Source organism: Marmota marmota, unplaced genomic scaffold, assembly GCF_001458135.2.
Source record: "Marmota marmota marmota unplaced genomic scaffold, marMar, whole genome shotgun sequence".
Lineage (NCBI taxonomy): Eukaryota > Metazoa > Chordata > Mammalia > Rodentia > Sciuridae > Marmota > Marmota marmota.
Genome location: NW_026000174.1, coordinates 15,339,729 through 15,365,936, shown reverse-complemented (window position 1 = coordinate 15,365,936; position 26,208 = coordinate 15,339,729). Strand labels below are relative to the sequence as shown.

The window sequence follows — 26,208 nt, the reverse complement described above, 5'->3', positions numbered from 1 at the left end:
AAAGCAGAGCAAGACCCAGCCTGGGGACACACAGCAGGGTGAACCCTGCACACCTGTGAGGATCTGTACAGCTTGAACTGCCTTAGGGTGGAATAGAGGAGGACAAAAATGAAACCAGGACCCTTGAGGGTGGAGACCCAGGCCCCAGGTGCGGGGCAGGGAGCTACAGCCTGGTCTCTGGTGCCTCCTGCTGGTAGATGTGGGGAAAGCATGTGTGTGGAGCCCAGTGTGGAACCCCAGGCAGTGGGGAGATCAGGGAGGGCACCCGCAGGTTGAGAGCTAGGTTGCCTGGGTCAAACCCCGCCCCTGCTGCTTATCAACCTTAGGCAAGTGACCTAACTTCTCTGGGCCTCCCTGGGAGAATGGAAGTTGGGGAGAGTATAACCCTCCCCACCACGACCTCAGAAAACAGCTGTAGAGGAAGTTTGGTGCAAAGCATAGGAGCAATACTCCACAGGCAGTCATCATAACTAGAGTTTATTGGGCATTTATTCTGTGCTATGCACAGTCCAACCAACTCACAGAGATTAGCTCAGAATTATCAACAACTCTATGGGTTAGAGATTACCATCAACTTCATTTTCAGATAAAGAAGCTAAAACACAAAGAGATTAAGTAACCTGCCCAAGATCACACAGCTAATAATTGGAAGCACCAGGCAGTTGGCACCAGAACTAGGTTGAACCATCCCAAAGACTGGTGAGTTGTGACACTTGAGCAGGAGACTAGCATGAGTACCCAGGTGTGATGGTGGAAACTGAGGCAGGGAGGTCGACTGTGGAAAGAATGCATTTCTCTCTGCCCTGCCATACATTCCACCCTCCCCCCAGGCCTCTGGATTCAATTCAGTGATGAATTGTCCTGGGCTCCTCATCTCTCCTGCTGCCTCCATGTTTTTATAGGAACTGCCTGATCTGGATGGACGAGAAGCTTAGGGGACTGGTACACTGGTGTCTGCATTTGGGGTCACTAAGGGGAATCCAGTACAGGTCAGATGAGGACTCAAGAGGGGACAGCCTGCAAGTCACCAGATCAGGAGGTCACAGCCTCTGGAGAAACAGAGGCCCAAAGAGGTTGATCATCTCATTCAATGTCACACAGACTAGTTCCCTCCTGGCCCCTCTGACCAATTCAGAATCTACAAAAACCAGTGGTGTCTCCCACCTTCTCACCCCTACATCCAGGAGCTTTTGAGTCTGCCCAAATGCTGGGCTTCAGTTCTGGGCTATCTTGACTACCTGGAATCACCCCAGGAAGGAATAGAGAGCTAGGGCAGCAGAAGGACAATGGACTAAACTGATGAAGGTTGGGACTTCATTAGGACAGGAGTGACCCTCAGCTAAACCCCACCCAGCTACTTGGCCTTTGACACTCTGGTTATCAGGAAGCCACAAGGTGGCGCTAGTCCTATGTTGCTGGTAAGTCCTGCAGCCTCCCCAGTGGACCCCTGACTATCATTGCCCACCCATAGACCCAGGGCAGCCTCAGCCTCTCCCCAGGGACCCCAATGAAAGGATATGTCCCAGCCTTTCTTCTGCACAGAACTTCTTCCTCTGTGCTCATGGCTTATGAACTCCAACTCTCAATGAGCTCTAGACCCCAGATCCCCAAAAGCTAACTGGAAACCTCCCCTGCATGTCCCTGAGGTCCCCTAAAGGCAACTGAGGCAAGGTATCACGTGCGAGTGGGGCTTTCCCATTACTTAGGTTCCCGGATGGTTCTCCACTAAGGCCCTTCTGGCCTCCTCCTCAGCTCCTCCGTTTCTCCTTCTCCAGTCCCCTGCCCCATCTTCCAGGCTGATGCTGGGGCTGGGGGGACTCCACACCCCAGGGCCAGCTGTCCAGATGAAGACCAATGACTCAGCCCTGGGTCCCTGAATGGTCATGGTCTGCCCCTCTAAAGATAAAGACAGATGGGCAGAGTGGAGAGAGGAACAGGCGTGGATTTTATGACTGTTCCGTCCCTTTAACAACTATTTGTTTAATGGAAAAAGAATAGAGGGAAAAGCTTTCCGTTGGTAAGGTCAATAGCCTGGAAAGAGCTAAGTGCCCAGGTCTCCTTCCCGACATCCTTCTCTGATCTTCTTCCAGGGTAAGCCCCTTCTCCTTAATGAGACCTACCCCCTGCCTGGCCCCTCCATGAGCCCCACCTGCCATGAAGCCCCAGCCCTGAGTGCCCAGGCCCTTTACTGAGCCTGACTTTGATGAGCCCTGTGCCCCACTGAGCTCTATCTCATCAACAACACCAACCTCCTCACTGAGCCCCTGTGCTCTCCCTGATCCCCCTCCTTCACTGAGCCTCCATCTCTCATTGAGGTCCCCTCTCCTTACTGAGTCCCCGTCCCCTCACTTAGCCCTCCCTCTCTCACTGAGGATCAACCTTTCTCTGACCTTTCATCTCTCTTTTGAAGACAAATTATGATCCGGGCGCAGACCTGGACCCTTTCTTCCCTCTCTTTTCTCCAAAATGTGAGCATCCAGAGAAGGGAACAGAGAAGTCCCTGTGTTTTCCAGATAAACCAGAGGGGCAGATAAACTGTTCAATGAGAGGAGACCAGGTCTGCCCTGAGGGAGATTTCTCAAAGCTGGGCCCTGGGCCCCTAATGGTAATGGCAGCCAGCCTGAGCAGGGGCCCTCTTGGTAACTGCAGGGCCTGAGGTCTCCCATGCTCTGTGGCAAGATTTCAGAGGCTTTAGGGTAGCAAACGATGCAATGAAAAGATGAAGGTGGCAGGCTGGAGACTGAAATAGGCTGGAAGATTGGGGTGGGGGCACCCACAAAGGAGAGGTGAAGCCTCCCAGGATTCTCTCCTCTCCAGCCCTGAGGCCCCTTGCAGCCCCTAAAATTCAGAGCTGGACCAGCCCATGACAACAGAATGCTCAACCTTATCATTTCACAGAAAGGTAAAACAAGGTCCAGAGAGATAGCAGGGGGCTGGGGATGTAGCTCAGTGGTAGAGCACTCGTCTAGCATGCACATGGCCCAGGGTTCCATACTGAGCACTGGAAAAAACAACAACAACAACAAAAAAAAAAAAAACTAGAGAGTACATGGGGTCACGATTGCGGCCATGTGTCCTGGAACCCAGTTCTCCCAACTCCTAGCTCCTTGTGGACAGATTCATCTCCAGGAAGGCCACTATGACCAGACCCCTGTTTTTGAAGATTGGATCTTCTTCAGTGCCAGGGAGCTGTGGATCAGGCTTGTGGAAGAGGGTCTCTGGCGGGGCCACTAAAGGAAAATGGAATTGGCTGAGGTTGAGGTGAGACAGGGGAGGATCCTGCAGGGGAAAAGCAGCATCTACAAGCAGGACAGAAGGAAGCCTGGGGTACAGCCGGGCATCCCAGAGCCTGCAGGTGGGAAGGGGCAGGACAGGTGGGACAACGAGGCTCAAGGGTGCCCCTCACTCACTCCTGCCCAGATCCACCTCCACCCTGCTGTCCCCCACGCCACCCTTAGCTGCTTCTCTTCCCCTTCCTCTAAGGGCCTTATCTGCCTTTATGATCCAGCCTCCATGTCACAGCTGCTGCTGTTTGCCAGCCCCGCCAGCGGTCCTGGGCTTCCTGGAGGAGCACACCCACCCCGCCACCACCCACACCTCCATCTACAGGTGCCTCCACCTCCTGATGGGACCAGAGTCACAGGGGCACCACTGGAGAAAACCTGTATCCAGCCTCACCTGATTCTCAGAAAAAGAGACTGAAGCCAGAAGGAAAGTCGTTTTCTCAAGGTCACCCAAAATTAATCACTGGAGGAACTTGGGCAACCCGCCATCCCTGAGCTCCTACTGTGTGCTGGGCACTGTGCTAAGCACTGGCACCCATTATCATTAAGGCAACACATAGGTGGGACACAGTGAGGCAGGCTGAACCAGAAGCCAAGCGCATTTGGCTGCCATTCCGGGCTCTTACCTCTTCCACACACACCTACGTCTAAAGCCCTGGTCCTGCTGGTAGTGCCCAAGAGCAGGGCCCAGCCAGCCCTGGGCCTCTCGCTCCTAGAGGTGGAGGTGAGCTGAACACCTGACCCTGTATGCTGGACACACAGGGGGGCAGGCACATCAAAGATTCTGGAAGAGAACACTAGGCCTAAGCCTGCACCCCCAAACCAAGGTCCTTGCCAACCTGAATGAATGCTGATCTCTGTGTCTCTGGGGTACCCTACCCTCACCCTCTTGCTTCCTCCTTTCCTGGTCCATGGTAGCCTCCTGGAACCTGACCCCTGTCTCCAGAAGGCATTTGCCTCTCAATCTCCAACAAGCTCTGGGCTATTTGCATTTAAGCCTTCATTTTTAATTGCCTTTCTCCCCCCTCCCTTTCCAAAGGCTTTGCCGGGTCTCAAGCGGTTATGGGGAAGATGCTGAATGGCTGCTGTTCAAAGGACCTGGGGGCCCGGCAGAGCTGCCCATTCCCCCAGAGGCAAGCAGCCAGAGGCGGTGCTGCAGGCCAGAAGGGGCAGAGCAAGCCCTCAGGACCACCCCTGCTTCCCTACCCTGTCATCCTGCGTCCCTCCCAGGAAGGCCTTTCCTGGCTGTTTGGGGGAAACTTCCTGGAGGAGTTAAGCTCTTATTAGACAAAGTTCTTTAGACTTAGAGGTGGGGGGAGCTAGTTGAGAGAAAATAAGAAGACATTATTATATTCCCTCCCCCAGGGGATCAAACCCAGTCCCTTGTGCCCACTAAGCAGACACTCTACCCCTGAACTGCACCCAAGCCCCTTACAGCATGTTTTCCTTTAAGATTCCAAAGACTTTCTAGTTATATCCCATCATTTTACAGATGGGACACAGAGGCCAGAGGGGACAGTAGGTGGCTTTGTTCACTAGTCCTTGAAGGGAGAAGTTGCCAGGAGAAGTTAAAAGGGAGTGTCACAGCTACCCACCCCCAAGGACCTCAGGAACAGGACAGGAGGTGGGAAGGCTCTGGCCTATTGGAGAAAAGCCAGATACTTCTATGGGCTGGGGGGGCAGGGAGAGACCACCATTCTAGAATCCAGGGTTCCAGTAACAGGAGGGACCTCAGGACTGCGAGTCAGCCTCTCCAGACCAAATGCTGCCCCTGGCCTCTGTGAATGGGGTGCTGAAGCCTCAGGTACTCTCTGAAACCACATGGCACCGGGGAAGAGCCACCTCCTGGGAACACCCCCACCAGTGCCCACTCTGCCCTCAGCTCCCAGCCCAGTGCTCCATGGGCCACGGGATGGCCCTAGCTTCCATTCTTGGGAAACAACATCGAGTGCTCTGGAGCCAGCCTCCTCTGCACCTACACTTCTGCCATCAGTACTTCCTCCTCTGACAAGTCTCCTCCTCTTACTGACCACTGCAGACCCAGGAACAAGGAGACCTCACACCTGGTATGTGGCCTGAAGTATGTCTCCTGCCCCTCTATAAAATGAAGAAGCTGAATTCAGTGGGCTCAGAGGTATCAGGGGACTATAGGATACTGAGCCCTGATCCTAAAATCCCTGATTCTGATCCTCTATCATAATGATAATACCAAACAGATAGATAGCCCTCATCATGGATCAAGCTGGTTTAAGTGCTTGACATGTGTTAAATGCGTTGAATACTCCCATCAACCCTACAAGGACTACAGTTTTCATCATGTAACAAAAAGACAACTGGACCCAGAAAGGTTGTATAATTTGCCCAAGATTACTCAGTAAACACAGAATTGGGCTTTGAACCAGGCAGGGGGGCTCCATATTCTCAGATGCAGGTGACTGTCACCACAGACGGTTCTCATGGCATGATGGGATAGATTCAAACTCACAGACTCCATAGCCTTGGCCTTCTCACTCTGAGCATCCTCAGCAGTGCAAGAGGGCGAAGGGGGTGCAGGGAATGGCTTACCGGACTTTCCCTTCCTGTGGCAGCTCATGCGGAGGGTCCTCACACACCAGCCGGGACTCCCCGTCCAGCAGGTAGGTGTAGACAGTCTCCTAAGACAAAAGGCACTCATGAGCCCTCTGGAGAGGCCCCCAGCGGCCCAGTCCCAGTCTATACATAGAGTACCTCACCCTCTATTCTCGGAAGGGGCTCTGGGCACAATTTCACGCTCAAATTGTGTCTGTACCACAAATCATGCGTTCTCTGGGAGCAGGGTTCTGACATTTTTGTTTGTTTTTACTCTCCAGGTGGTTCTAACATGCAGCCAGAGTGCAAAAACACCCTTATAAACCGAGTACCTCACCCTCTATTCTTGGAAGGGGCTCTGGGCAGAAAGTGATTGATCCATGAATCTGCCAACTTTTCTAACTGTTTACCCTAAATCCAAGGTGCTGGGGAAAGAGTGTGAAAGGTTTGAGTGCAAACCAATCACCTCCACCCTGGATACTTTCCTTCCTGACTCCAGCCTCAGGTGTTTGGCAAACAACCAGACACACACACACACACACATACACACACACACACACACACACACACTGTGACTAGAGCCAGGAGACAGCAGAGAGGGCACAGCACCTATCCTCTGTGGGGCCTGGGAGGGCTTCCTGGAGGAAAGAGCTTTAGGCTGTAACTGAATGAGAAATGGACACATCTGGGGACTGGAGGTGGGAGAGAGAACCAGTTCGTGGGTCAAGCACCAGGTGTGTAGGTAGGTCCAGAGGTCCAGGGGTTTGCTCGGGGTGAGCAGGCCTGAGCTTGAAGGGCCTTAAGAGCACAGCTGGGGGCCAGGCAGGCAGTGAACCTGATGAGCAGATTTGTATTTTGGACAGATCGCTCCCTAGAGTGAGATCAAAGCTCTTGCTCAAAGCTTGTCAAGTCCTCAGCTTTCCAATCCTCCCTCCCCCGCTGGCCCAGAGCAGTACTGGCCTTCGTTGCAGGCCACGTCTTGACAGAAGTCGCTCTCACTGACCCACAGGCAAAACCTCACATTCCCTCTGAGCAGAAACTTGCGACTCTTAAGGGTCCCTGCCCACCCCCAATTCTGCACAGCCCAACTGTGCAACTCTGTAGTTTTCTCTGTGACAGGCTGGAGGGGGCTCTCCTTCACTGCAGGGATCAGGGAACCTTCAGAAGGAGGTGACAGGGTGCTTGGTATCGAAGGCCCACCCTCAATAGGTGTGGGACCCATCTCAGCAGAAGTAGTGCCTCTAGGACTGTGAGGGGCTGTCCCTAGGCAGCGCCCCTCTCTCAGGCCACAAGAGATGCCCCAGCACCATTTCCAGGTTAAGGGGTGGCAGATGGGAATGACAGAGCCCAATGTGACTGAGAGTGGCAGACACTGGAAAGACCCTGCACCCCCTTTGTCTTCCTGGGATGAGGCTCCAGGCAAGAGTTCAGGAAAAAAAGAACTCTGGGAATGAGGCCACCGGCTCCTCTTGTCATTCTCTTCAGCAGCCACGAGGGGCCAGAGGTATGGGCCCAAACAGGCTGGGAGCCCATGAGGTGCACACAAAGAGTCGTCCCTCGCAGGGAGAGGGTGGTAATCCTGCGGGTGGAGGGGGACACAGCCTCACTTCACTTCCGGATGTCCGCGTCTCCCACCCCCTCATTCAGCCCTCCGGGTTAAAATTAGCTGAGTGTATTGGAGAGAAGGAGGGAACAGTTTCAGACACATCAGCACCATCTGCGTCGGGGCTGCCTGCCACAATGGGTGCTGATGAGGAAGCCAGGTGCCTGCAGCAATCCTCCCCGGGGTGGAGGGTGACCCCTCCCCATCTCCCCACCCTCCCTGCAGCCGAGGACCTTGCCTGCCTTACCTCCCTGTGGGCCTGGAATCAGGCCAGGTCTCCCTAAGTCAGGGCTTCCCTAGCTCATGACAGGTCTCTTGGGTGGACTGGGGTAGACATTTCTGCTATCCCAGGAATCTCATTTTCTGGATCACAGCTGTCACCCAGCCCCCAGCTTTAGGACTACAATTAATCCAGTGCAGGGCATCTATGCCCGCACAGCCACCAGGGCACCCAGCCTGAGCAAACCTAGCCAGTTACCTCCTCCTGCTGCACCCAAGGGAGACTCAAGGCCCTCAGGACCAGCCTGTGGACACTGCCTTGCCAGCTTCCCCTAACCCTCCTTTTCCAGATGTGCCTCTACCCCAGGCCAGATGTTGCCTCAATCCCATTCCCCTCCTGGAGGATTTATTTTTGGGTGCCAACACACCACCCACTTCCTACCAATTTCACGCTCAATAAAGCTCAGTCATTAGCCCTCCTCCTGGGCGCTGAACTTCTAGGAGGTTTGGAGAAGGCAGAGTTGAGGAGAGGGAATGGGGGTGCTGAGGTGCCAAGTCCCATTTGTTCCTGTCATGCTGTGTAACCTTGGGGGAAGTGCCCTCCCTCTCTGGGCCTCCGGTGGTTCATCCATCATGCAGATTCAGGGACAATGGGCTCTGCCGGGGCAAGAAGGTCGCATCCTGAGTTGGCTCAATTTCCCAGAATAGAGGCTGCCCTTGGCTGGGGGTGAGAGTAGGGGAGAGGACATTCAAGGCCATTAGGACTCAATTTGGGCATCTTCCTCCAGGAAGTCTTCCATGCTCCTTAGACTGGATCAGATCCCTCACTCAGGTTCCAAAAGTTCCTTACTTTCCTCTATATAACACAACTGAGACCCTGATGATTTGGGCTTCAACAGCCAGTTAATCTACCCTCCTTCTTAAGAGATGAACAGTAGGCATTAAAGCCTGGTTGGAAGAGGCTCATAGCCACCAAGGAGGGACACAATCTCCCCAACAAAGCATTCAGGGTCTATGTGACCAGGGTTACCACCCTCTACCTGCCCCAAATCTGCAACTCCATTTAGTGTTTGGATGGGACAGAGAGAAGCTTCAAGATTACTAAGGGTCATTTCAGTCCAGGCTCCTGTCTCCAGACAGGACACCTTAACCCAGTGCAGATCCAGTCACCAAAGCTGAGCCCTCTAGCACCTGCAAACCTTGGCCTCCAGGAAGCTCTTCATGCCCACACTCAAAACCTCCTATGCACATGTTCCAAAACCCACCCGATGCCATCATGTCCTGTTGCAATCCCCTCCATTATCTGAGACAGGTTTTCCAGTTAACCTCTAAGACCCCTTCTGGCTCAGATACTGTGGGATTCTTTTTAAAAAGTTCATTCTTTGGTGTTAGCTGCAGCCCTCCTCCTCCAGCAAACCGTCTTAGGACACACACCCAGACCCTCCAGTTCCCCATGAGGGTCCTCTGATCAGGTCCTGCCTCTTCCCCTCCTCTCTGACCCTGTGCGAGGCTTTGGGGTAGGCTGGGAAGTGCGGGGTGAGGTTGGGCACCTACCACTCTGGGGAGCACAGCTGAGAGGGCCTCCTTGGCAGCCCGTCGCAGGCCGGCAACATCGATGACAGAGCCCAGGCTCAGCAAAGCATCCTGGAAGAGAGGAGAGGGCAGTGAGGGCTTTGTTGGGCAGGCCAGGGCAGCCCCGCGTGCCCAGAGGGCTGTGAACACAAACCCCCGGCTCAGACCCGAGCCTGAGGCTTCAGATACTTGAATCCCCAGATCCTAAGGTCTCAGAATTAAACAATATTAGGACCTTCGAGTGACCAAGTCCCTCGTCTTACAGATGGGGAAACTGAGGCTCGATGAAAGGCCAGGGACTTAGCCAAGGCCTCACAGTGAGTTAAGAGTAGCCCCCAGATCTCTTGTCCTTTAGTTGAGGACAGCTCTGAAAGTGTAGGAAAAATACAGTAAAAAAAAAAAAAAAAGTAAATAACCAGAAAAAAAAAATGAACCCACCTAAACTTGATACCCGGCTCACTATGTATCAGCAGCTTGTCTTATTTCAATCACTGAGCCTCAGTCATCTATCTGTTAATTGGGGGCAACTGTGGCTACTGCCCCTTACAGGCTGACATTAAGACAAACTGAAACTGAGCACATAAAAAAAAATGAAAATAAAAATGAAACTGAGGCTAAAAGTGCCTCAGGGAGTGTCCAGCACTGAGTAGGCGCTTAGCCAAACACTCCCTGCAGCCGGCCACGGGCTCTTCCCAGGAGGGCGCAGGTCTCATTTTACAGCCAAGCGAGGACTGGGTTGAGAGGGGGGCCCGGCCTCACACCCCGGGAGAGGCTGGCTGGGGCTACTCCTGCAACCAGAGGGGGGGAAGAAGTCAGCCTTGGCTGCCTCGCAGCCTTCCCATCTCAGAAACAGGCCTTGTCCTTGGGGAGCCGGAACGGAGACAACAAAGGTCCCTGCTTCTCGCTCTATTAACTTGGCCAGAGCCACAGGGATCAAAGAGAAAGGTAATGGAACAGGGGATCCAGGGCCAAAGCAGAATGGTGACTCACAGCATCCACTCAGCCATGCCCTCTCCCCAGCCCTTGGAAGTCCTTTCTGATATCTTCCCTGTGGATGGCTAGGTCTCTGTTCAAAAAGCAAAGTGATTAACTGCAAGGAGGCATGCTGTGGCCCCCATTCAGGTGAAAACAACATGAGGTTGAGGGTCTTAGCAGACCACAAGCTCAACATGAGCCCCCAGTGTTAAGTATGACTTATAAAAATAAAAATGCTGAGATTATAGGCCATATTAATAGAGATCTGTTAGCCCAGATAAGGAAGATGACAGATCCTCCACTTCTATAGTCTGGTTAAACCATCCTTAGTTAATGAACTAAGGTAAGGACAAGATGAGCCTCTTCCAGAGGACATGATCCATGTAAGGAGGGAATTGGAAACCAAGTCCTTCATTTGAGTAAGACTGGACAATCTAGGAAGGCTTAGCAGAGCAGACTCAGGGTTATCAGTCTCCAACTTCAAATTCTCAGACACTCCAGTTTTGGAGGATTGAAGTCCGTGGCCCCCTGATGGCCTGGGGACCCACAGGATGTCACAGGAGGCTGGTATCTGTCCAGTGGGATAAAAGACCTTCCCACCGGCAAAGCCATAGTACAAAGGCAGAGGCCACCAGGAGACATGGAAGAAGTGAGGTTCCCATCTCTGAGGATATGCAAGCATGGGAGGAACTCCCATTTAGGAGGAGGGTTGCAGAGGGAAGGCCTGCTCTGGAGTCTGAATGAAGCCTATGGTCTGGGCTTCAGATCTAAATTTCACACTTGGGGTTTTCTTGGCTACAGTTTCTCCCCCACCCCCACCCAAGCCCCTGTTCCCAGGAGGAGGGGGACAGCAGTGAACTTTATGCCCAAATGTCCAGGCATTGCTTTCCCCAGCCCTGAACCTCCTTTTCATCCCTCCTCCTGCTCAAGGATGAAGATACATCTTGGTCACGGAGATGTCTGTCCTTGGACACTGGAAGCCATTGACTTCAAACAACACAATCCCCAATTTGAATCCTTTCTCCTGTGACTCTTGGGAGCTGCGGGAACAGTTCACAGATCCTCGGCACCACCCAACCTTAGACATCTACCTCCTCACAGAGAGCCACCATGCCTCTGAGCCCTCCAGGCATGTGTGCACACCAACACAGAGGGTCTCAGGGATTCACAGGCAAGGGCTCCAGCAACACCTGCTCATACAGCACACACACAGGCTGCTGTGGCCTTCCAAGGTCAAAGTGAAGACCAAGAGGGAGAAAGAGCAGAAGCCCCAGATAATCTCAAAATATAATCTTTTTAGAACCAGGCTCCCCAGACCAGAGCTCCCAAGGTCAGGGCCCCAGTTGCTGGTGCTGGTGTAGAACTATTCCTGCCTGGAGGCAAGGGGCAGGGGCATGTGGGTCACCAAACCAACCTCTGAAAGATTCTGCCCTCAGTGACATCAAACATGGGTGTGCTGGAAACTGGGGAAGAGAAGCCCAGGCAATGGAGTGAGCTTGGTATGGGAGGAGAGATTTTTCAAAGTCACAGGCTTCAGACAGTTCAGTCTTCCCATTTGACAGATGAAGAAACTGAGACTCAAAGAGAAGCAATGACCTATCTGTAATTATCTAGCTGGTCAAGACAGAGTCAGATCCAAAGCCCAAATCTCTGGATCTCTGGCCCCTGCCTGGTTCCTGCTCAGCACCCCAACCCCTGTGTCTTGCCTCAGGGGGCTTAGAGAGAACAATCTGTCCTTTCTTCTGATTGGTGGGCTCCCCAATCTGCCCTTTGCTGTGATTGGGGGGTACCCCGAACTGTCCTTTACTGGAATTGGTGGGTGCCTGTCTGGCCTTTCTTCTGATTGATCAATTTTCCTTGACTTCTCAGGGCAAGGACAGGATAATGGTGGGGGAGCAGGAAAGAAAACTGGGGAGAACTGGAGCAGGAACAAGGAGGGAAAATCAGTGGGAAGCAGCTATAAATGAGAAGTGGGGGTGCTCTTGAACTGGAGACTCAGGTGGGGAGCCAGGTCAAGTCTGAGCTGGAGCCCCAAGAATTCTGAAAGGAGTCACAGCCAATCTAGCTCATATGCCCATCCACACATGTCACATAAATGCATATTGCCATCTTTACACCTCTGGCCATGCCCGTGTGCGCACACCCTCACCCAAGCATGCACACATACACACACAGAAATGCGACCATATGTCCAATGCACACACAAGTAAGCAGTGAGGCTAGCATGCACAGAGCCCAGGCTCAGGGTGGGGTGAAGGAGTCACATTTCCTGTCCTCAAAGCTTTCTTGAACAAACACCAGTGTAAATATCGGCATAACAACCAGGCAATTTCCCAGACCCCAGGGGAGAATCTGTGGTGTATAGAAAAGAACAGCAATTTCTAGTTCTGCCCCAGATTGACAACAGAAGCTCTGTGTGGCCTGAAGCACACCCCTTTCCTCTTCTGAACCTTGGTTTCCTCATTAGTAAAAACGGGTCTTTCTAGCTCGGTTGCATATAGTTCTATGGTTTTGTCATTTAATTCAATGAGGATGGCTGGGTGGGTGGATGGATGAATGGGTAAATGGTGGGTGAGTGGAAAAATGGGTGGAGGAGTGGGTGGTAGATGGCGGGCTGGTGGATGGGTAGATGAATAGAGGGATGGAACCTTCCTGCTCTCCCAGCTCTCCACCTGCTGCTCTGTGGTCTGAGGTAAGGCCATCAGCACCGCAGACAGCACCATGCCCACACACCCATCTTTTCTCCTCAGGTACCAAGGGGAGGGGAGGCTGTTCTGAGTCGGGGTCCTCTGAAGCCAGGTTTGGGGCCTGTCCTGGAGCTGGATCTGGACCAGCATTTCGTTGGAGCGAGGAGAGGGTCTGTAATTAATATTTCTAATTCCTGACAACCTAAAATTACATGAAACCTGAGACCTTGGCCTTATTGTCTTTGGAGCCACTAGCACAGGGACTGGTAAACTTCTTGAGGCTCAGGGTCTTTGTCACAATCTGCCCTCCTGTCCCATCCCCATGAGTCTCTATGTCTTTTCCCATCTCCACAAACCCTCCTGTGGCCCTCCCCACTGCACGGCACCTAGACCCCCTGCCTCCTGCTCTAGATGAAGCCTTGCAGTGGCCCTCATGCTGCCTCCAGGGAAGAATAACATCAAGCTCAAGAGCCAAGTATTTCCTGCATCTCATGCTGTGCTCCTGGGACTGTCCATACTGATTCATCCAACTCTGCTTGTGCTGGGTCCCCTGCGTGGCCTGGGGGGTAGGGACTTGGTGTCCTCTTCTCTAAAGGGTGGGGATGTCCTTCAAGATCCCCTGGACCTTGAGGCTTTGCTGCCTCTCTGTTCTTCTTTGCTTCTCTGTGGGCCAGGCTCTTCGGGTGGATCTCTCTGCCCCTCTCTGATTCCCTCGGCCAACGTCCACCTCTGCCACATGCTGCTCTCCTGTCTTGCCTCTGAGTCTTTTCCACCTCCCCAGCCTCCCTCTTCCTTCCGGATGGCTGATCCTCCCACTCTCCATCTCTCTCCCCTGAATAATCCCTGTCCCTACCTGCTCCCATCTCTCCTGCCCACTCCTCCCCCAAACGTCCAAGTAGTCATCTTGAGAACTTGAGGAGAAAGCACCTGACCACAAATAGACCCTCTGCAGAATGGGGGGTGGGGCTTAGGAAGGTGACCATGATGGGGAAAATTGGGGGTTCCTGGGCACCTCTTTTGCACCCTGCCTCCTGTTCTGATGGGCAACATACACATTCTCTAATCTTTCCAGAGAATGGGGTCCTTCAAGGGCAAAAGAGAACATGCCCATCTCTGCGCCCAGCATCGCAAGTAGCAAGTGCAGCTTTTTGGTCAGGGGAACCGGTAGAACTCCCCCAGAGGAGGCCTCCCGGGGGGTCAGACCAGAGAAGCCTTTTGGCTGAGCCTTGGACCCCAGACTGAGCCCAGCACCCTGGGCTTCCTTTGTGGCTCCTCACAGCCCCGCAGCACGCCTGGCCAGGGAGACAGAAGACAAGCAAGCAGAATAAGGCCGCTCCTCCTCCTCCTCCCCCCTCCTCCCTCCCTCCCCACCCTCCCACGCCTGCCACCTGCCCAAGGAGCCACCTCTAGCAGATACTGGTGCCTGAAATACTCAGAGAAGAGTCCTCTATGCATGTTAACATCTTGTACCTCTAAACCTCCCCACAGCAAGGCTGAGCTGGACCAGGGGTCGGGCAGAGGGAAGAGGCTTGGTGACGCTCCTGAAACTAGTCTGAAGGAGGAGGCAGGACAGAGACCTAGGCCACAGTTGGGTTAGCTCAGATGTCAGTGCTTTGTTTGAAGCAGTCTAGAGGAAGGGAAAGCATCTGTCTCAACCACCTACTACGGCTACAGTGTCCCCCAGGGGTTCTCGAACATTAGCATGCACCAGAATCACCAGAAGACCTGTTAAAAATGTAGAGTTCTGGGCCCTGTCCCCAGAGATTTTGACCCAGTTGGTCTGGGATGAGGTCCATCATTCCTAGATGATGGTGGTGTGGCTGGTCTGGGAACCACACCTTGAGATCCACTAACCTACATGATCTCAGAGCCTCCTGGAGCCCTGGGGAGACCTGTTTTGATCATCCCAATTTATAGGTGAAGGAGCTAAGGACAGAGGGAGAGCCTTGCTCTGGTGAGGGCAGCCCAGCCTCTGAAGATAACTCTACACCACTTGCCCCACAGAGGGGACTTCATGGGGAAAGTACTGAAACAGGGGACAGACAGGGGGTGAGGAAGGAGAGAACTGGGGTGGTAGGCAACAGGGCTCAGGGCACGTGGAAGGGGCTACCTGCAGCCCAGCCCTAGAAGAAGGACCCGCCGAGGCCTTGCCTCCCTCCTCCCCTCTCATTCCTCTTCCCACCTTCCTTCATTCCATCCCCCTATTCCTCTCGGTCCCCATCCCTCTCCTTCTCCCTCCTGCCCACCCTTTGCAGACTCCGGCTTCAGTTGTTACTCCAACAGGGCCGCGTCTCCAGCCTCCGAGCCACACTGGAGACACGTGCACTGTAGAATACACCTGTGCCTGTCCTGGTGCCTCCCGTGGGTCCCGCCTCCCTGATGAGCTTGGCACTATTGCTGGATCCCTCCTTCCCACACCCGCGGCCAGCTCCTTCTGGGCCTCTCACCCTATTCCAGACTTGGCTTCTCTAGCTCCTGCCAATTGTCCAGGCCCCCTTGGGTCCATCGAGGACTAGGTTGTGTTGGGGGAGAGGGGGAAGTGGCTGGGCAGGGAAGGCAGGGGTTGTCTGAACCATCAGTTCTCTGAGGCCTGACTCAATCCCCAGCCTGGGGACCAGCAAGGAGGGAGGGGACAAGAGAGCAGCCAACATGGAGGGGGGAGATGACCTCAGTGAGAGGTCAGGTCAGGCTCAGGGCTTCTTCCACCCCTCCTCACCTTCAGCTGTGTCATGTACATTTCAAACAACAGTGACCCCATCCCTCCTACCCACCTTCTCCTCACAGTCCCTCACCACTGCTCCCCCAGCCAGCTACCGGGCAGTGGTTCTGCTTCTACCTCTAACTCTCCTGTCTCCTGGCCTGGAGCCCATGAAGGCAGAGCTGGGACAGGGGCCCAGACACAAGGAGGCAGCTGTAGCCACACTGTGAGCCAGCATCCTGCCTTGAGAGAACCTGGGTGGCAAGGAGGGTGGCTGCCCTTCTCCAGAGTGTGCGAGCAAAGAGTAGCCCCTCCAGCTCTACACTCCACGACTCCATGACCTCAATGTTGGGAGGCTTCCTCTGCCTCACCCCCTTGAAGGGCCTCCATGGTAGGTCAGAAGCTGGACAAAGCAAGTTCAGAACGAGGGGTACATTCTTTAGGAAATGACAGCCAAAAGGAAGAACGTGATCCATGGATGGATGAGCGACCCCTCTCCCCTGAGCACCCCCACTCTCAGAGAGATTCAGTTGGTGCTCCCTCACAGGCAAATTGACCCTCCCCGCTAGGGCCCCATGACCCTGTGCACCCCTGTCACAGCACTGTGTGTGTCAATGTATTGTCGCTCTTTCTCACCTGGCTCCCCCATCAGACTTGGAGCTCTTAGAAGGGGAAGGTTGGGCCCTGCTCCTCTGCAGGTCCCTGGCATCACCTAGCCCCTCACAGAAGTCAGATGTTCGCTGACCTGTGAACTGCTGGGTGCTCAGGGCTATTGAGCCATGAAGGGTGCATCGAAAGGTGGGCCTCAGGACCCCTGGAGACCCACAGGCAGGGGAACTGATGAGCTCTCTCAAAGTCTCCCAAGGCTGGTGTGGCAACAGTCTTAGAGAAGAGCCAAAGGAATGAGGGCACCTTGTGCTGAGAGCTTCTGGCAACCTTCCCGGGGTGTCTGTGCAGGCCAGAAGGCCCTTCTTGCACTGGGATCATCTCCCAGTGAAGAAGGAGTTGGGGCAGCAGGTCAGGAGAGTGAGTGAGTGAGTGAGTGAGTGACATCACCTCCTCCAGGAAGACTTCCAACCCAGGTGGTCACTTGTCCTACTCCCAGAACTCCTGAGAATTCCCAGAGGACCACAGTCAACAGGCCCCAGGCCTCCTGGAGGCCAGTCCCCAGCTTGACGGGGGTAGACTAAGGCCAGAGGAGGCAGGGAAGGCCTGCTCAGGTTCTCCCCTGGAGGGGGAGGCTCATGCCCCAGCCCAGCCCTCTTAGCCACACCAGTCTACCTCCCTCCTGAGCAATTCGTCTTCAGGACCCCTGGACACCCTGTATTGGCCAGGGGATCGGATGAGCTCCTCTCAGATGTGGGGTGGAGTGGGGTGTCTTCCTCTGGACTGGGGTCAGGGTCTCTGTCTGCCCTTGTGCCAGGCACCATGCCCACCCTGGAGGTAAATGCTGAATGGCACTGGCCTGGCTCAGGGTTAGTGTGGGACTGCAGAGGGCAGGGAGGAAGAGCAAGCCTGGGGAGGGGCTGTGGGGTGGGTAAGGGTGCCGGGGGGGCCTAAATGCTGGCCGCCTCTGGGACAATACAGCAGGCCCAGGGCAGCTGGCTGCCTAGTGATGCCTACTGGGGGGCTCACCCTGGCTCTGTGCTGAGCTCTCTCGGGGCCTCCCGGGCTCACCACGCTGCCTCTCTCGCTGTCTTTCTCTGGTGGGCGTCTCTCCCACAGCCTCATGCTGCTTTGTCCCGTGACTCTATCTGGCTCCATCCTCAGAGTTTGGCCCAACCCAGCTGTTCCCCAAATCCCAGGGGAGGGAGAAAATGGGAGTATGAGAAAGAGAGACAGGGACAGAGATCAATTCAGAAACATAGTGACAGACATAAGAGCCAGAAGGGGACCCTGGGGACAAGACTGGAGTGGCAGGGCCAGCCAGGGAATCCCCTGGGGGGAAGGCCTTGAAGGCAAAGGCAGAGTTGGGGGGAGAAGCGGGGTCCTACCTCTCTCTCCCTGGGCACTAATCCTACCCTTCCCTCTCCATCCCTCCCCCTGCAGGAATGTCTGAGCACTTTTACTGTCCCTAAAAATAGCCCTTCTTTATTAGGAGTTGGGGTGAGGAATCTTCTGGGCAGGGTTCATCTCAGGCATGCCCCTGCGTCTGGGCTCTCATCCACTGTGTTCCCCAGGGCAGTGGCCTCTCTCGGCTGCCCTACCCTGGCAGTGTTTTTGTTTGTTTTGTTTTGTTTTTGTTTGGTACCAGGAATTGAACCCAGCGGCACTCAACCACCTGAGCCAGGTCCTCAACCCTTTTTATATTTTATTTAGAGACTGGGTCTCAATAAGTTGCTTAGGGCCTCACTAAGTTGCTGAGGCTGGCTTTGAACTCGAGATCCTCCTGCCTCAGCTTCCAGAGCCGCTGGGATTAGTCATGTGCCACCACGCCTGGCTCCCGGCAGTGCTTTGTTAAAACATAAGTGTGCCTATACCCTGCCTTCCCATAAGACTTCCAGTGCTCATCACACCCACCGTGGGCTCTAGCCTGGGGCCGTGGGGAGCTGCCTGTACAGCCCTCTTGGAGTCTTCCAAAGGAGTGAAGGAACAAGGGGCTGTGCCCATTTGACTCCCCACCTTCACCCAGGCTGGGCGTGCTTGGGCCTCTGCTCAACTCTACCTCATTCTCTTCACCCCTTCATTTCTCCCCACTGGGGCCTTGGCTCCCCATTTTCCTGCATATGGTGCCCTCTTTTCTCTCCTGTCCTTCCAGGTCCATCCCTGAGCTGGTCCTCTGGGAAACCCCCAGCCCGGCTCTCTGACTCATTGCCACCTCCTCCCTCCCCTGCTTGCCTTGGCAGAGCAAGCCAGGGGTTGGGCTGCAGGATCCCAGAGCAGATGTGGGCACTGAGGCCCAGAGTCCTCTGCCAGTGAAGGAGGGAGTTGGCAGGGAGGCATTGCAGGCTCTGGAGCTCATGCCCTGCCCTGAACGTGGACCCTCTTGGTCCCCTGCATGACCCCTCTCCAGCTTTGGTTTTCTTTTCTGGACCCTTGGCCCCAAGGGGTTCTCTCTATTCGGTCACCAGGGTAAATCCCACTCAGTCTCATCTCCCCTCTGCCTCCATTTTTCAGATGAGGGACCGAAGCCCCAGAGGTGGGAGGTAATGGCCTAAGAGACTGTGGGAAGCTAGTCACAGTCCTCAGTTACTGCATCAGTGCACAGGGTCCTAGGCAGAGGGGCTCCAGGGACGGAGGCAGGCTCCTCATACACCCTACCCCACCCTGCTCCTACAGGCAGGCAGGCTGGCATCCAAAGTTATTCGCCTTTGGAGGGCCCAAGAGCCATAGAACAAACATCCGGATTCTCTGGAATTTCTCCTACTCTCCCGCCTTGCATCCCGAGAGCCTGGGAGCCAGAGCAATTACACATGTGTGCATACACACGTGCTCACACGCACACGTGCATACAACCCAGGCCGGATAGACAAAAGCCTGGGAACTTTAGTGGGATTGTTGTGTCTGAGTCTGTGCAGATTTCTTAGAGTCCCAGAGTCCTGAAAGGATGATGCCCTTCCGCCTGTCCTCAGACCCTATATATGCAATTGAAAATGAATTTTATCTTGGAAATGAAAATGAAAATAGCTTTCTGTGTGGCTTTTTTGAGAGCAAGATTCTGGGTATACTCATCAAGGCTGACCTTTTCTCTCACTTTGTAGGGAGTTCTTGCTTGGCTGGTGATCTAAGCATATGTGGTCCATAATGGTGTGTCCCTATGGGCCACCATGTGACCACAGCAGAATATGACCCTTGGGTTACTAGGAAAACATCTGTGTGAAAGCATATGGGTTGTGCTTCTGTGGAAGACAGTTTAAGAGTGTGAATGTGTGAGTATCCTATGTCCACGTCCATACCTGGTCATCTGCACATGGCTTTCACTGCCTATGTCCCTGCGGGTGTGAATCAGGTCATTGACATCGATGTGAGCCTGGTGCACGCCGTGAGCTTTGTTTCTCTTGGGGTCTTGTCTATGAATGAGTGTGTGGCTGAGAGTGTTGGTATCTGGGTGATATAATTCTCCTCCCTAGGCACCCTGTCACCTCCTCTATCACCTTCCTCAGATCTGCCATCTCCCTGGCCCACCACACACCATACACATTGGACAAGTCTTTCAATTTCCTGGGTTCAGTTTCCTCATCTGTAAAATTTAGGTTAAACTGGAGCCATCCAAGTACCACCTAAGATAGCTACTTGCAGGGGCCAAGGCCACCTTGTGCTAGTTAGAAAAAAGGGACCCAGCACTCTGAGAAAAGGCATCCCTGAGGGGCAAGCCTCCATGAGGGGAGTGGGCTCAATGTCAGCATCACTCCATCTCTGTTGGCACCCCTGTGTGAGGTACAGGCTGCATTAGGAAGCAATGGCCTTGTAAGTGATGAAGAAATGGCAGCTCCCTTTCTTCCTGCTCCCACCTCCACCTGTAGAGGCTCTCTGACTCTGGAACTGAGTGGACACATCCTAGATGGGACTCTGAGGACACCCATCCCTCTTAACTTCCCCTGGGGCTCTGTCCCTCCCCCCTCACCCCCTTCTCCCCCAGGGCCCAGGAGGCCCTACAGAAGCCCTAAGAGGGGGTGAACTGGAGCTGAGATGCAGAGACCCTGAGGTGGCTGGGTGACCTGAGACTCACAGCCCAACCCTCGTTGTCCAAATGGGAAACAGAGGCCTAGAGAGGAGCAGGGTCGCCCTCCCCAGGGACTCTGGTTTCAAGGCCTCTGTGGCTGCCATCTGAAAGACCAGGCATCTGAACTCTGTTGGCTCCTGAATGGAGCCTGAGAGGTGGCTGTAGGGGTCCAGGGACAGGCACTTGGAGAGACCCATGCTCTCAGCTGTTGGCATGGCCCTCCTACCTCTTCCCCCTCCCCACCAGGGCCAGATCTTCTACTGGTGTGATTAACCAAATTATGGGGCTTTTTCTTGAGCAAATTGCATAGGCCTAATTGAATGGGGCTGCAGGAACCTGGGCTGGAGGCTAACGAAGGAGAAGAGGGTGCAGGAGTGAGTGGGTGGGGGGATTACTGACATGGAGCGAGGGATAGAACAGGGCATCTTGTGCAGTCCTGTTGACAGTCCCATTTGATGCTCGAGGAAATTGAGGCTCCAAAGATAAAATGCCACTGTCAGAGCCCAGGCAGGGTTGCCCCACACCCTGGGTCCTGCCCATCAGCACCTACCACATCCCATCAAGGTTCCCACCGGCCCCTGGAAACCTTCCTGGGTGTCCAGAGAAGGGAGAGGGCTTCGTGCCAGCTCACACTGTTTCTGTCCATGGTGGACGTTTGTTGTCCAAACTCCCTCTGACGCTCAGCAGCTGAGACTGGGACTGATCACCCTCAGATTGCATGTGCTCTGTCAGCCCCTCTCATTGACACATAGTGTCTTGCTCTGTTTCATACTATTCACCCCAAGGTGACACACAGGGATGTGATCACTGTCACCTTCACAGAGCACGTCCCACATGCTTGGTGATACACAATCATTCCACAGGGCCCCACATCAAGTGTCAGAGGGCCACACAGAGTGATTCATCACTATCACCCTAATTTAGAGTGTCCCACATTCTCAGTATCCTACATCAGAATCCGAAGGCCACACTGTCACCCACAGCATCAGATGCAGGTACCATGCTGGCTCTGCATCACACTATCGCATTTCAGCATCATCCAGGACCTCCTAGTCTCAAAAGAAAAAAAAAAATCCACCTTTTATGAAATGACATCATTTCATAATGATGCTTTAAAATGTTTCAGCAAAGCAACTTACAGAATGAGAAAAAATATTTTCAAACCATTTATCCCTTTATCTATTAAGAAGATAATAGCCAGCAAATATGAAGAACTCCTAACAACTCGGTGACAAAAAAGCAAACACTCTCATTTAAAATATGGACAAAGGAGTTGAATAAACATTTCTCCAAAGCAGATATACAAATAGCCAACAAACATGTGAAAGGATGTTCAACATCAATGATCCTGAGGGAAATGCAAATCAAAACTACAGGGAGAGGGGCTGGGGTTGTGGCTCTGTGGTAGAGCGCTTGCCTAGCATGTGTGAGGCACTGGGTTCGAACCCAAGCACCACATAAAAACTAAATAAACAAAATAAAGGTATTGTGTCCATCTACAACTAAAAATATTTTTTAAAAAAAAACACAGTGAGGGACCATCTCACACGCACTAGGATGGCTACCATCAAGAGACCCAGAAAATAACAAGAATTGGCAAAGACATGGAGAAACTGTAACACCTGTCTACTGCTGGTGGGGATGTAAAATGGTGCAGATGCCCTGCAAAACAGTATGGCCCTTTCTCAAAAAAAAAAAAATCCACCATAGAATTATCATATGATTTTAGCAACTCTGCTTATAGGTATATACCTAAAGCAGGGTCTTAAAGAGATCTTTGTTGGCTCATGTTCATAGCTGTCTGATTCACAAAAGAAAAACCATGGAAGCAACCAGAGTGTCCATTGATGGACACACAAGTGGATAAGCAAAATGTGGTCCATACATACAATGGAATAGTCTTTGGCCATAAAAAGGAGGAGAATCCTGACACATGCTACAATACAGATGAACTTATGGTAAGTGAACATAAATGTCAGTCACAGAAAGACAAATGCTCCGTAATCCCAATTACATGAGGTACCTGGAGAGGTCAAATTCCTAGAGATAGAGAGTAACTGGTGGTGTCCAGGGCAGGGTCAATATTGTTCAATAGCTGCAGGTTCTGTTTGGGACATGAAAACAGTTCTGGAGACTGGTGGCGGAACAATGTGAGTGCACTAACACCAGTGTGCACCCTTAGAAAAGGTTGTTGAAATAGTGCATTTTATGTTACATATATTTTACCATAATTAACATTTTTAAAAGAAACTTAAGCAAAGAAAAATGAAAAAAAAAAGTGAGGAAGAAATAAAATAAATATGACCAAATCTTGACAACTGTTGATTTGGGGTGATAGGAATATGGCAGTTTATTGTATTATTCTCTCCAATATTGTGTGTGTTTAAAATATTCCACAGTTTAAAAAATCTTAATCTCCTTGGACCCCACCCCTTTTCCAGATATGCCCACCCCTTCTCTGCATCACTCAGAGACCAGTGTCTCCAAAGGCTTGCTGTGCTTACTTCCCACTCATTGTCCCTCCCAGGCCAGTCTGACTTCTGGCCCCGCCTGTCACTGCAGTAGGTCTTACCAGCCTGGCACACCCTCATGGCCCAGGAGGGACAGTGTCCCATCCCCTACCTCAGTTGAGGGCCTAGCAGCATCTATACCCCAACTCCCCCCCACCCCCGCCTTCACCCTCTCTCCCTCCTTGGCCTCCAACTTCACATTCCTGGTCTCCTCCACCTCCCTGGTGGCTCTCTGTCCTCACCACCTCTCTGCACTCTGGGGTGTGTGGGAAGGACTCAGTCCTCAGTCCCCACCTCTTCTGTCACAATGCTCTCTCCCTAGATCATCCCAGCCAGATCCACAGATTAACACTACCCACCCCTATGGACTCCTAAATATACGGCCAGCCTGGCCCCTGCTGCCCACTGGACAGCTTCATCTGCATGTTTGACTTAACACGTCCAAAGCAGGCCTCTCCATTTCTGCCTCCTTCCCCCCTGTCCCCACTAACCCCCTGATCATCCCCGTCTTTGCTCCTCTCCATATTCCGTCACCTGGTTTTTCAAATCAAAAACCTGGGAATTGTCCGTCCTCAGTTTGTCGTTCTTGTTCACCTTCTTGGTCATCAGCAAGTCTGGTCATTTCTACCTGACAAACATCTATAAAGCTTGGCCATTTCTGAGGAGACTCTAAAGGACCTGATGGCCTCCCCACTGTTCCCTGACTTGTCCCCCCATACTCATCAGCCAGAGCCGCCGTTCAACACCATCTCTCAGACCACGCTGCTTCTCCGCCTGAACCTATCAGTGTCTTCCCACAACACTGTCACACATGGCATTGCGTGTTACACTTCACATGGTCACAACCCTCACACATGCAGTGTCAGGTTTGGGGCCATGTGCATCACACACTCATTTTCACTCAGTTGTCACACCATGTTTGCACACCCAGTCCCACTGTATCGTATCCTTGGGTGGCACTCAATCTCACCATTCAGTGTCAGACACTCCAGCCCCACACTGAAGCCACATCTGGTTCTGCACATGGCATTTGATTCTCATGATGTCACACCCTTCATGCATCCATCATCACCCCCAGTGACACACACTTGGTGGCACACCCACTGTCTCCCACATTTGCCATCACAGAGTGCCACACACCCAGGTCACATATTCAATGACTAACCCATCTTCACACAGCATCCCAGGTCATGGTCACATACTTGATATCACATGTCACAAGCTCAGTGTCACACACTCAATAGAATACCCACTGTCCCACAATCAGTGTCTCAGTGTCACCCTCAGCGTCACCCTGGGTCCCTCCGCCCCTGCTGGGCACGGTCACAGAGCTGCTGCCCTGTGTCAAGCCTGTTTCCTGTTGTTGTGCTCAGAGTCCTCAGCTCCTGCTTGTTCCTTCAAGGATTTCCTGTTGTCAGGGCCCATTCAGGCCTGGTCTAGTCTGGGATACACAGTCCAAAGCCCAGGAGAGGGCCAGCAGGAACCCCGGCCGCCTCTGCCTCAGGACCAATCCTGGTGGGACTAAAGGGATTTTCCATCATCCCCCATTTGACCCACCAAGTGCCCAGGCTCATGCTGGTCACAGTGAGATGGGCAGAGGAGGGGGACCTGTGGGCCTTGCCCTAGTCTCAGAATGCCCAGGCCTGCGCTTGCCAAGAGGGAAGCTGAGAGAAGCTGCCTACCCTGCCCGAACAACTTTGAACAAGACCAGCAGGGATGCAGCCTGAAGCTGAAGCCTGAGGAGGGGAAGGTGGGAGGTGGATGGAGGATAAAGGGGTAGAGAGTGAGAGCCGGGAGTCACCCCAGAGGAAGCCCTTGACAGCTGAGGAAGAGGAGGAAAGTCATCCCAGGCGGGAGCACCAGATGGGAGCAAAGTCTTGGAGAAGGGTACCTGGAGGAGACAGGGCTAGGCAGAGGAACATGAGAGAGTGGGAGGTCGTTTGTGGGGTTTGGAGAAAACAGGTTTCCTTCCCCAGCCAGCAGCAGTCAGAGGCAGCCTCCCCTGCAGGGTCCTCAGGGAATGCCCCTCCCTGGCCTTGCTGGTGGCCCCACAGATAGCCTCCAGGGCTGCCAAGGCTCCTCAGCTGCCAAGGGCCCTCACCTCCTGCCCTAGTCGGCCCGCAGGAAGGACAGGAGGAGGCCAGTGCACACGCTCCCCACACGGCCTGAGATAAATATTTCCCAGGAAACGGAACTTGTTCTCTCTGTGTTTACAGCCAAGGGCCAGGCAGGACAGTGGGGGAGGGGCCCACTAGAGGAACCTCATCTCTGGGCCACAGCTCTGGTCTGGTACTGCCTCAGACCTGCTGTGCACCTCTGAGTGGGTCCTTGCCTCCCTCTGAGTTCTGCTGCAGGCTCTAGAGAGGCCGCTGTCCCTGGGCCTAGCCCTGCCCACAGCCTGGCTCAGATTGTGTTTGCTCTCATGTAAGTCCCCGAGCTTACTGCCTCCCCCTTGAGACTAGGCGGATGGCAAGACCCCATGACACCGTCTCTCCTTGTCCTCAGTCAGTCAGGGGTGTAGACAGATGGATAGGCAGACAGACAGACAGGCTAGAGTGGCAGCTGAGACTACCCTGCCCCCCAGCCGCACGTCCCTGCACACCCTGGGCCTGTGCAGCCTGACAGGTGGGCCCAGACAGATGGCAGGACCTCAGGGCTCCCAAGGATGCCAGATGCTATGGCCAACTTGTTGGCGGCAGCTCCCTTGAGGCCACAGAGCATCATCAAGGCCACTTGCTACTGATGTGCGGAATCCAGGAGAGGCAGGCACAGCTGGCAGCCAGGAGCATTCACTCAAGAATTTTAAACTATGGCCTGAAAAGTGCCACCTGCAGTGGCCCTTCCTGACTTACACAGTGCTCTCTGCCTGGGAGCCTATGCCCCACTGACACGCAGAGCCTTCTCCCATGGAGACCACAGCAGCATCCTGCTCACCCACCCATGCACAGGTCGAGAAGCCTTTCTCCACTTCACCTACTGCTACCCCACCACCCAGGCCCACTCACTGGTGGCCTCAGTCTCACTCCTGACCCAAAGGCCAAGCCTTCCTCAGGCTACAACTCAGGCAGAGGTTTTGGGAACTCCTTTCTTTTTTTATTAATATTTATTTTTTTAGTTTTAGGTGGACACAATATCTTTATATTTATGTGGTGCTGAGGATCAGTGCCTCATGCATACCAGGCGAGAGCTCTACCACTGAGCCACAACCCCAGCCCCGGGAGCTCCTTTCTCAGCACTGTGCCTTCCTCCTGTAGGCACCTCTGGGGCCAAGTCTTTGTTCTAGATTCTTCTCTCTGTTCCCAGTCCGGTGCTGGTCCTTGCTGCCCCTAGCTGGTCCTGTCCGAAGCTGACCACATTGACCTCTCTGATTGCCCAGGAAATCTTTTTCTTCTTCTTCTTCTTCTTTTTTTTTTTTTTTTTTTTTTTTTT

The 26,208-nt window shown here is 53.4% G+C and overlaps 1 protein-coding gene across 4 annotated transcripts in view; it reads right to left on the bottom strand.

Annotated features, from left to right (window-relative positions):
- Nucleotides 1-26,208, bottom strand: part of Pde2a (phosphodiesterase 2A) — a 96,606-nt gene that overhangs the window by 26,630 nt on the left and 43,768 nt on the right. For all 4 annotated transcript variants that reach the window (XM_048788132.1, XM_048788131.1, XM_048788130.1 and 1 more), the window contains 2 exons: nt 9,229-9,318; nt 5,850-5,938 (listed from right to left, as the gene is read on the bottom strand). In XM_048788132.1, the coding sequence (XP_048644089.1) occupies nt 5,850-5,938; nt 9,229-9,318 (179 nt within the window). The remainder of the gene's footprint in view (nt 1-5,849; nt 5,939-9,228; nt 9,319-26,208) is intronic.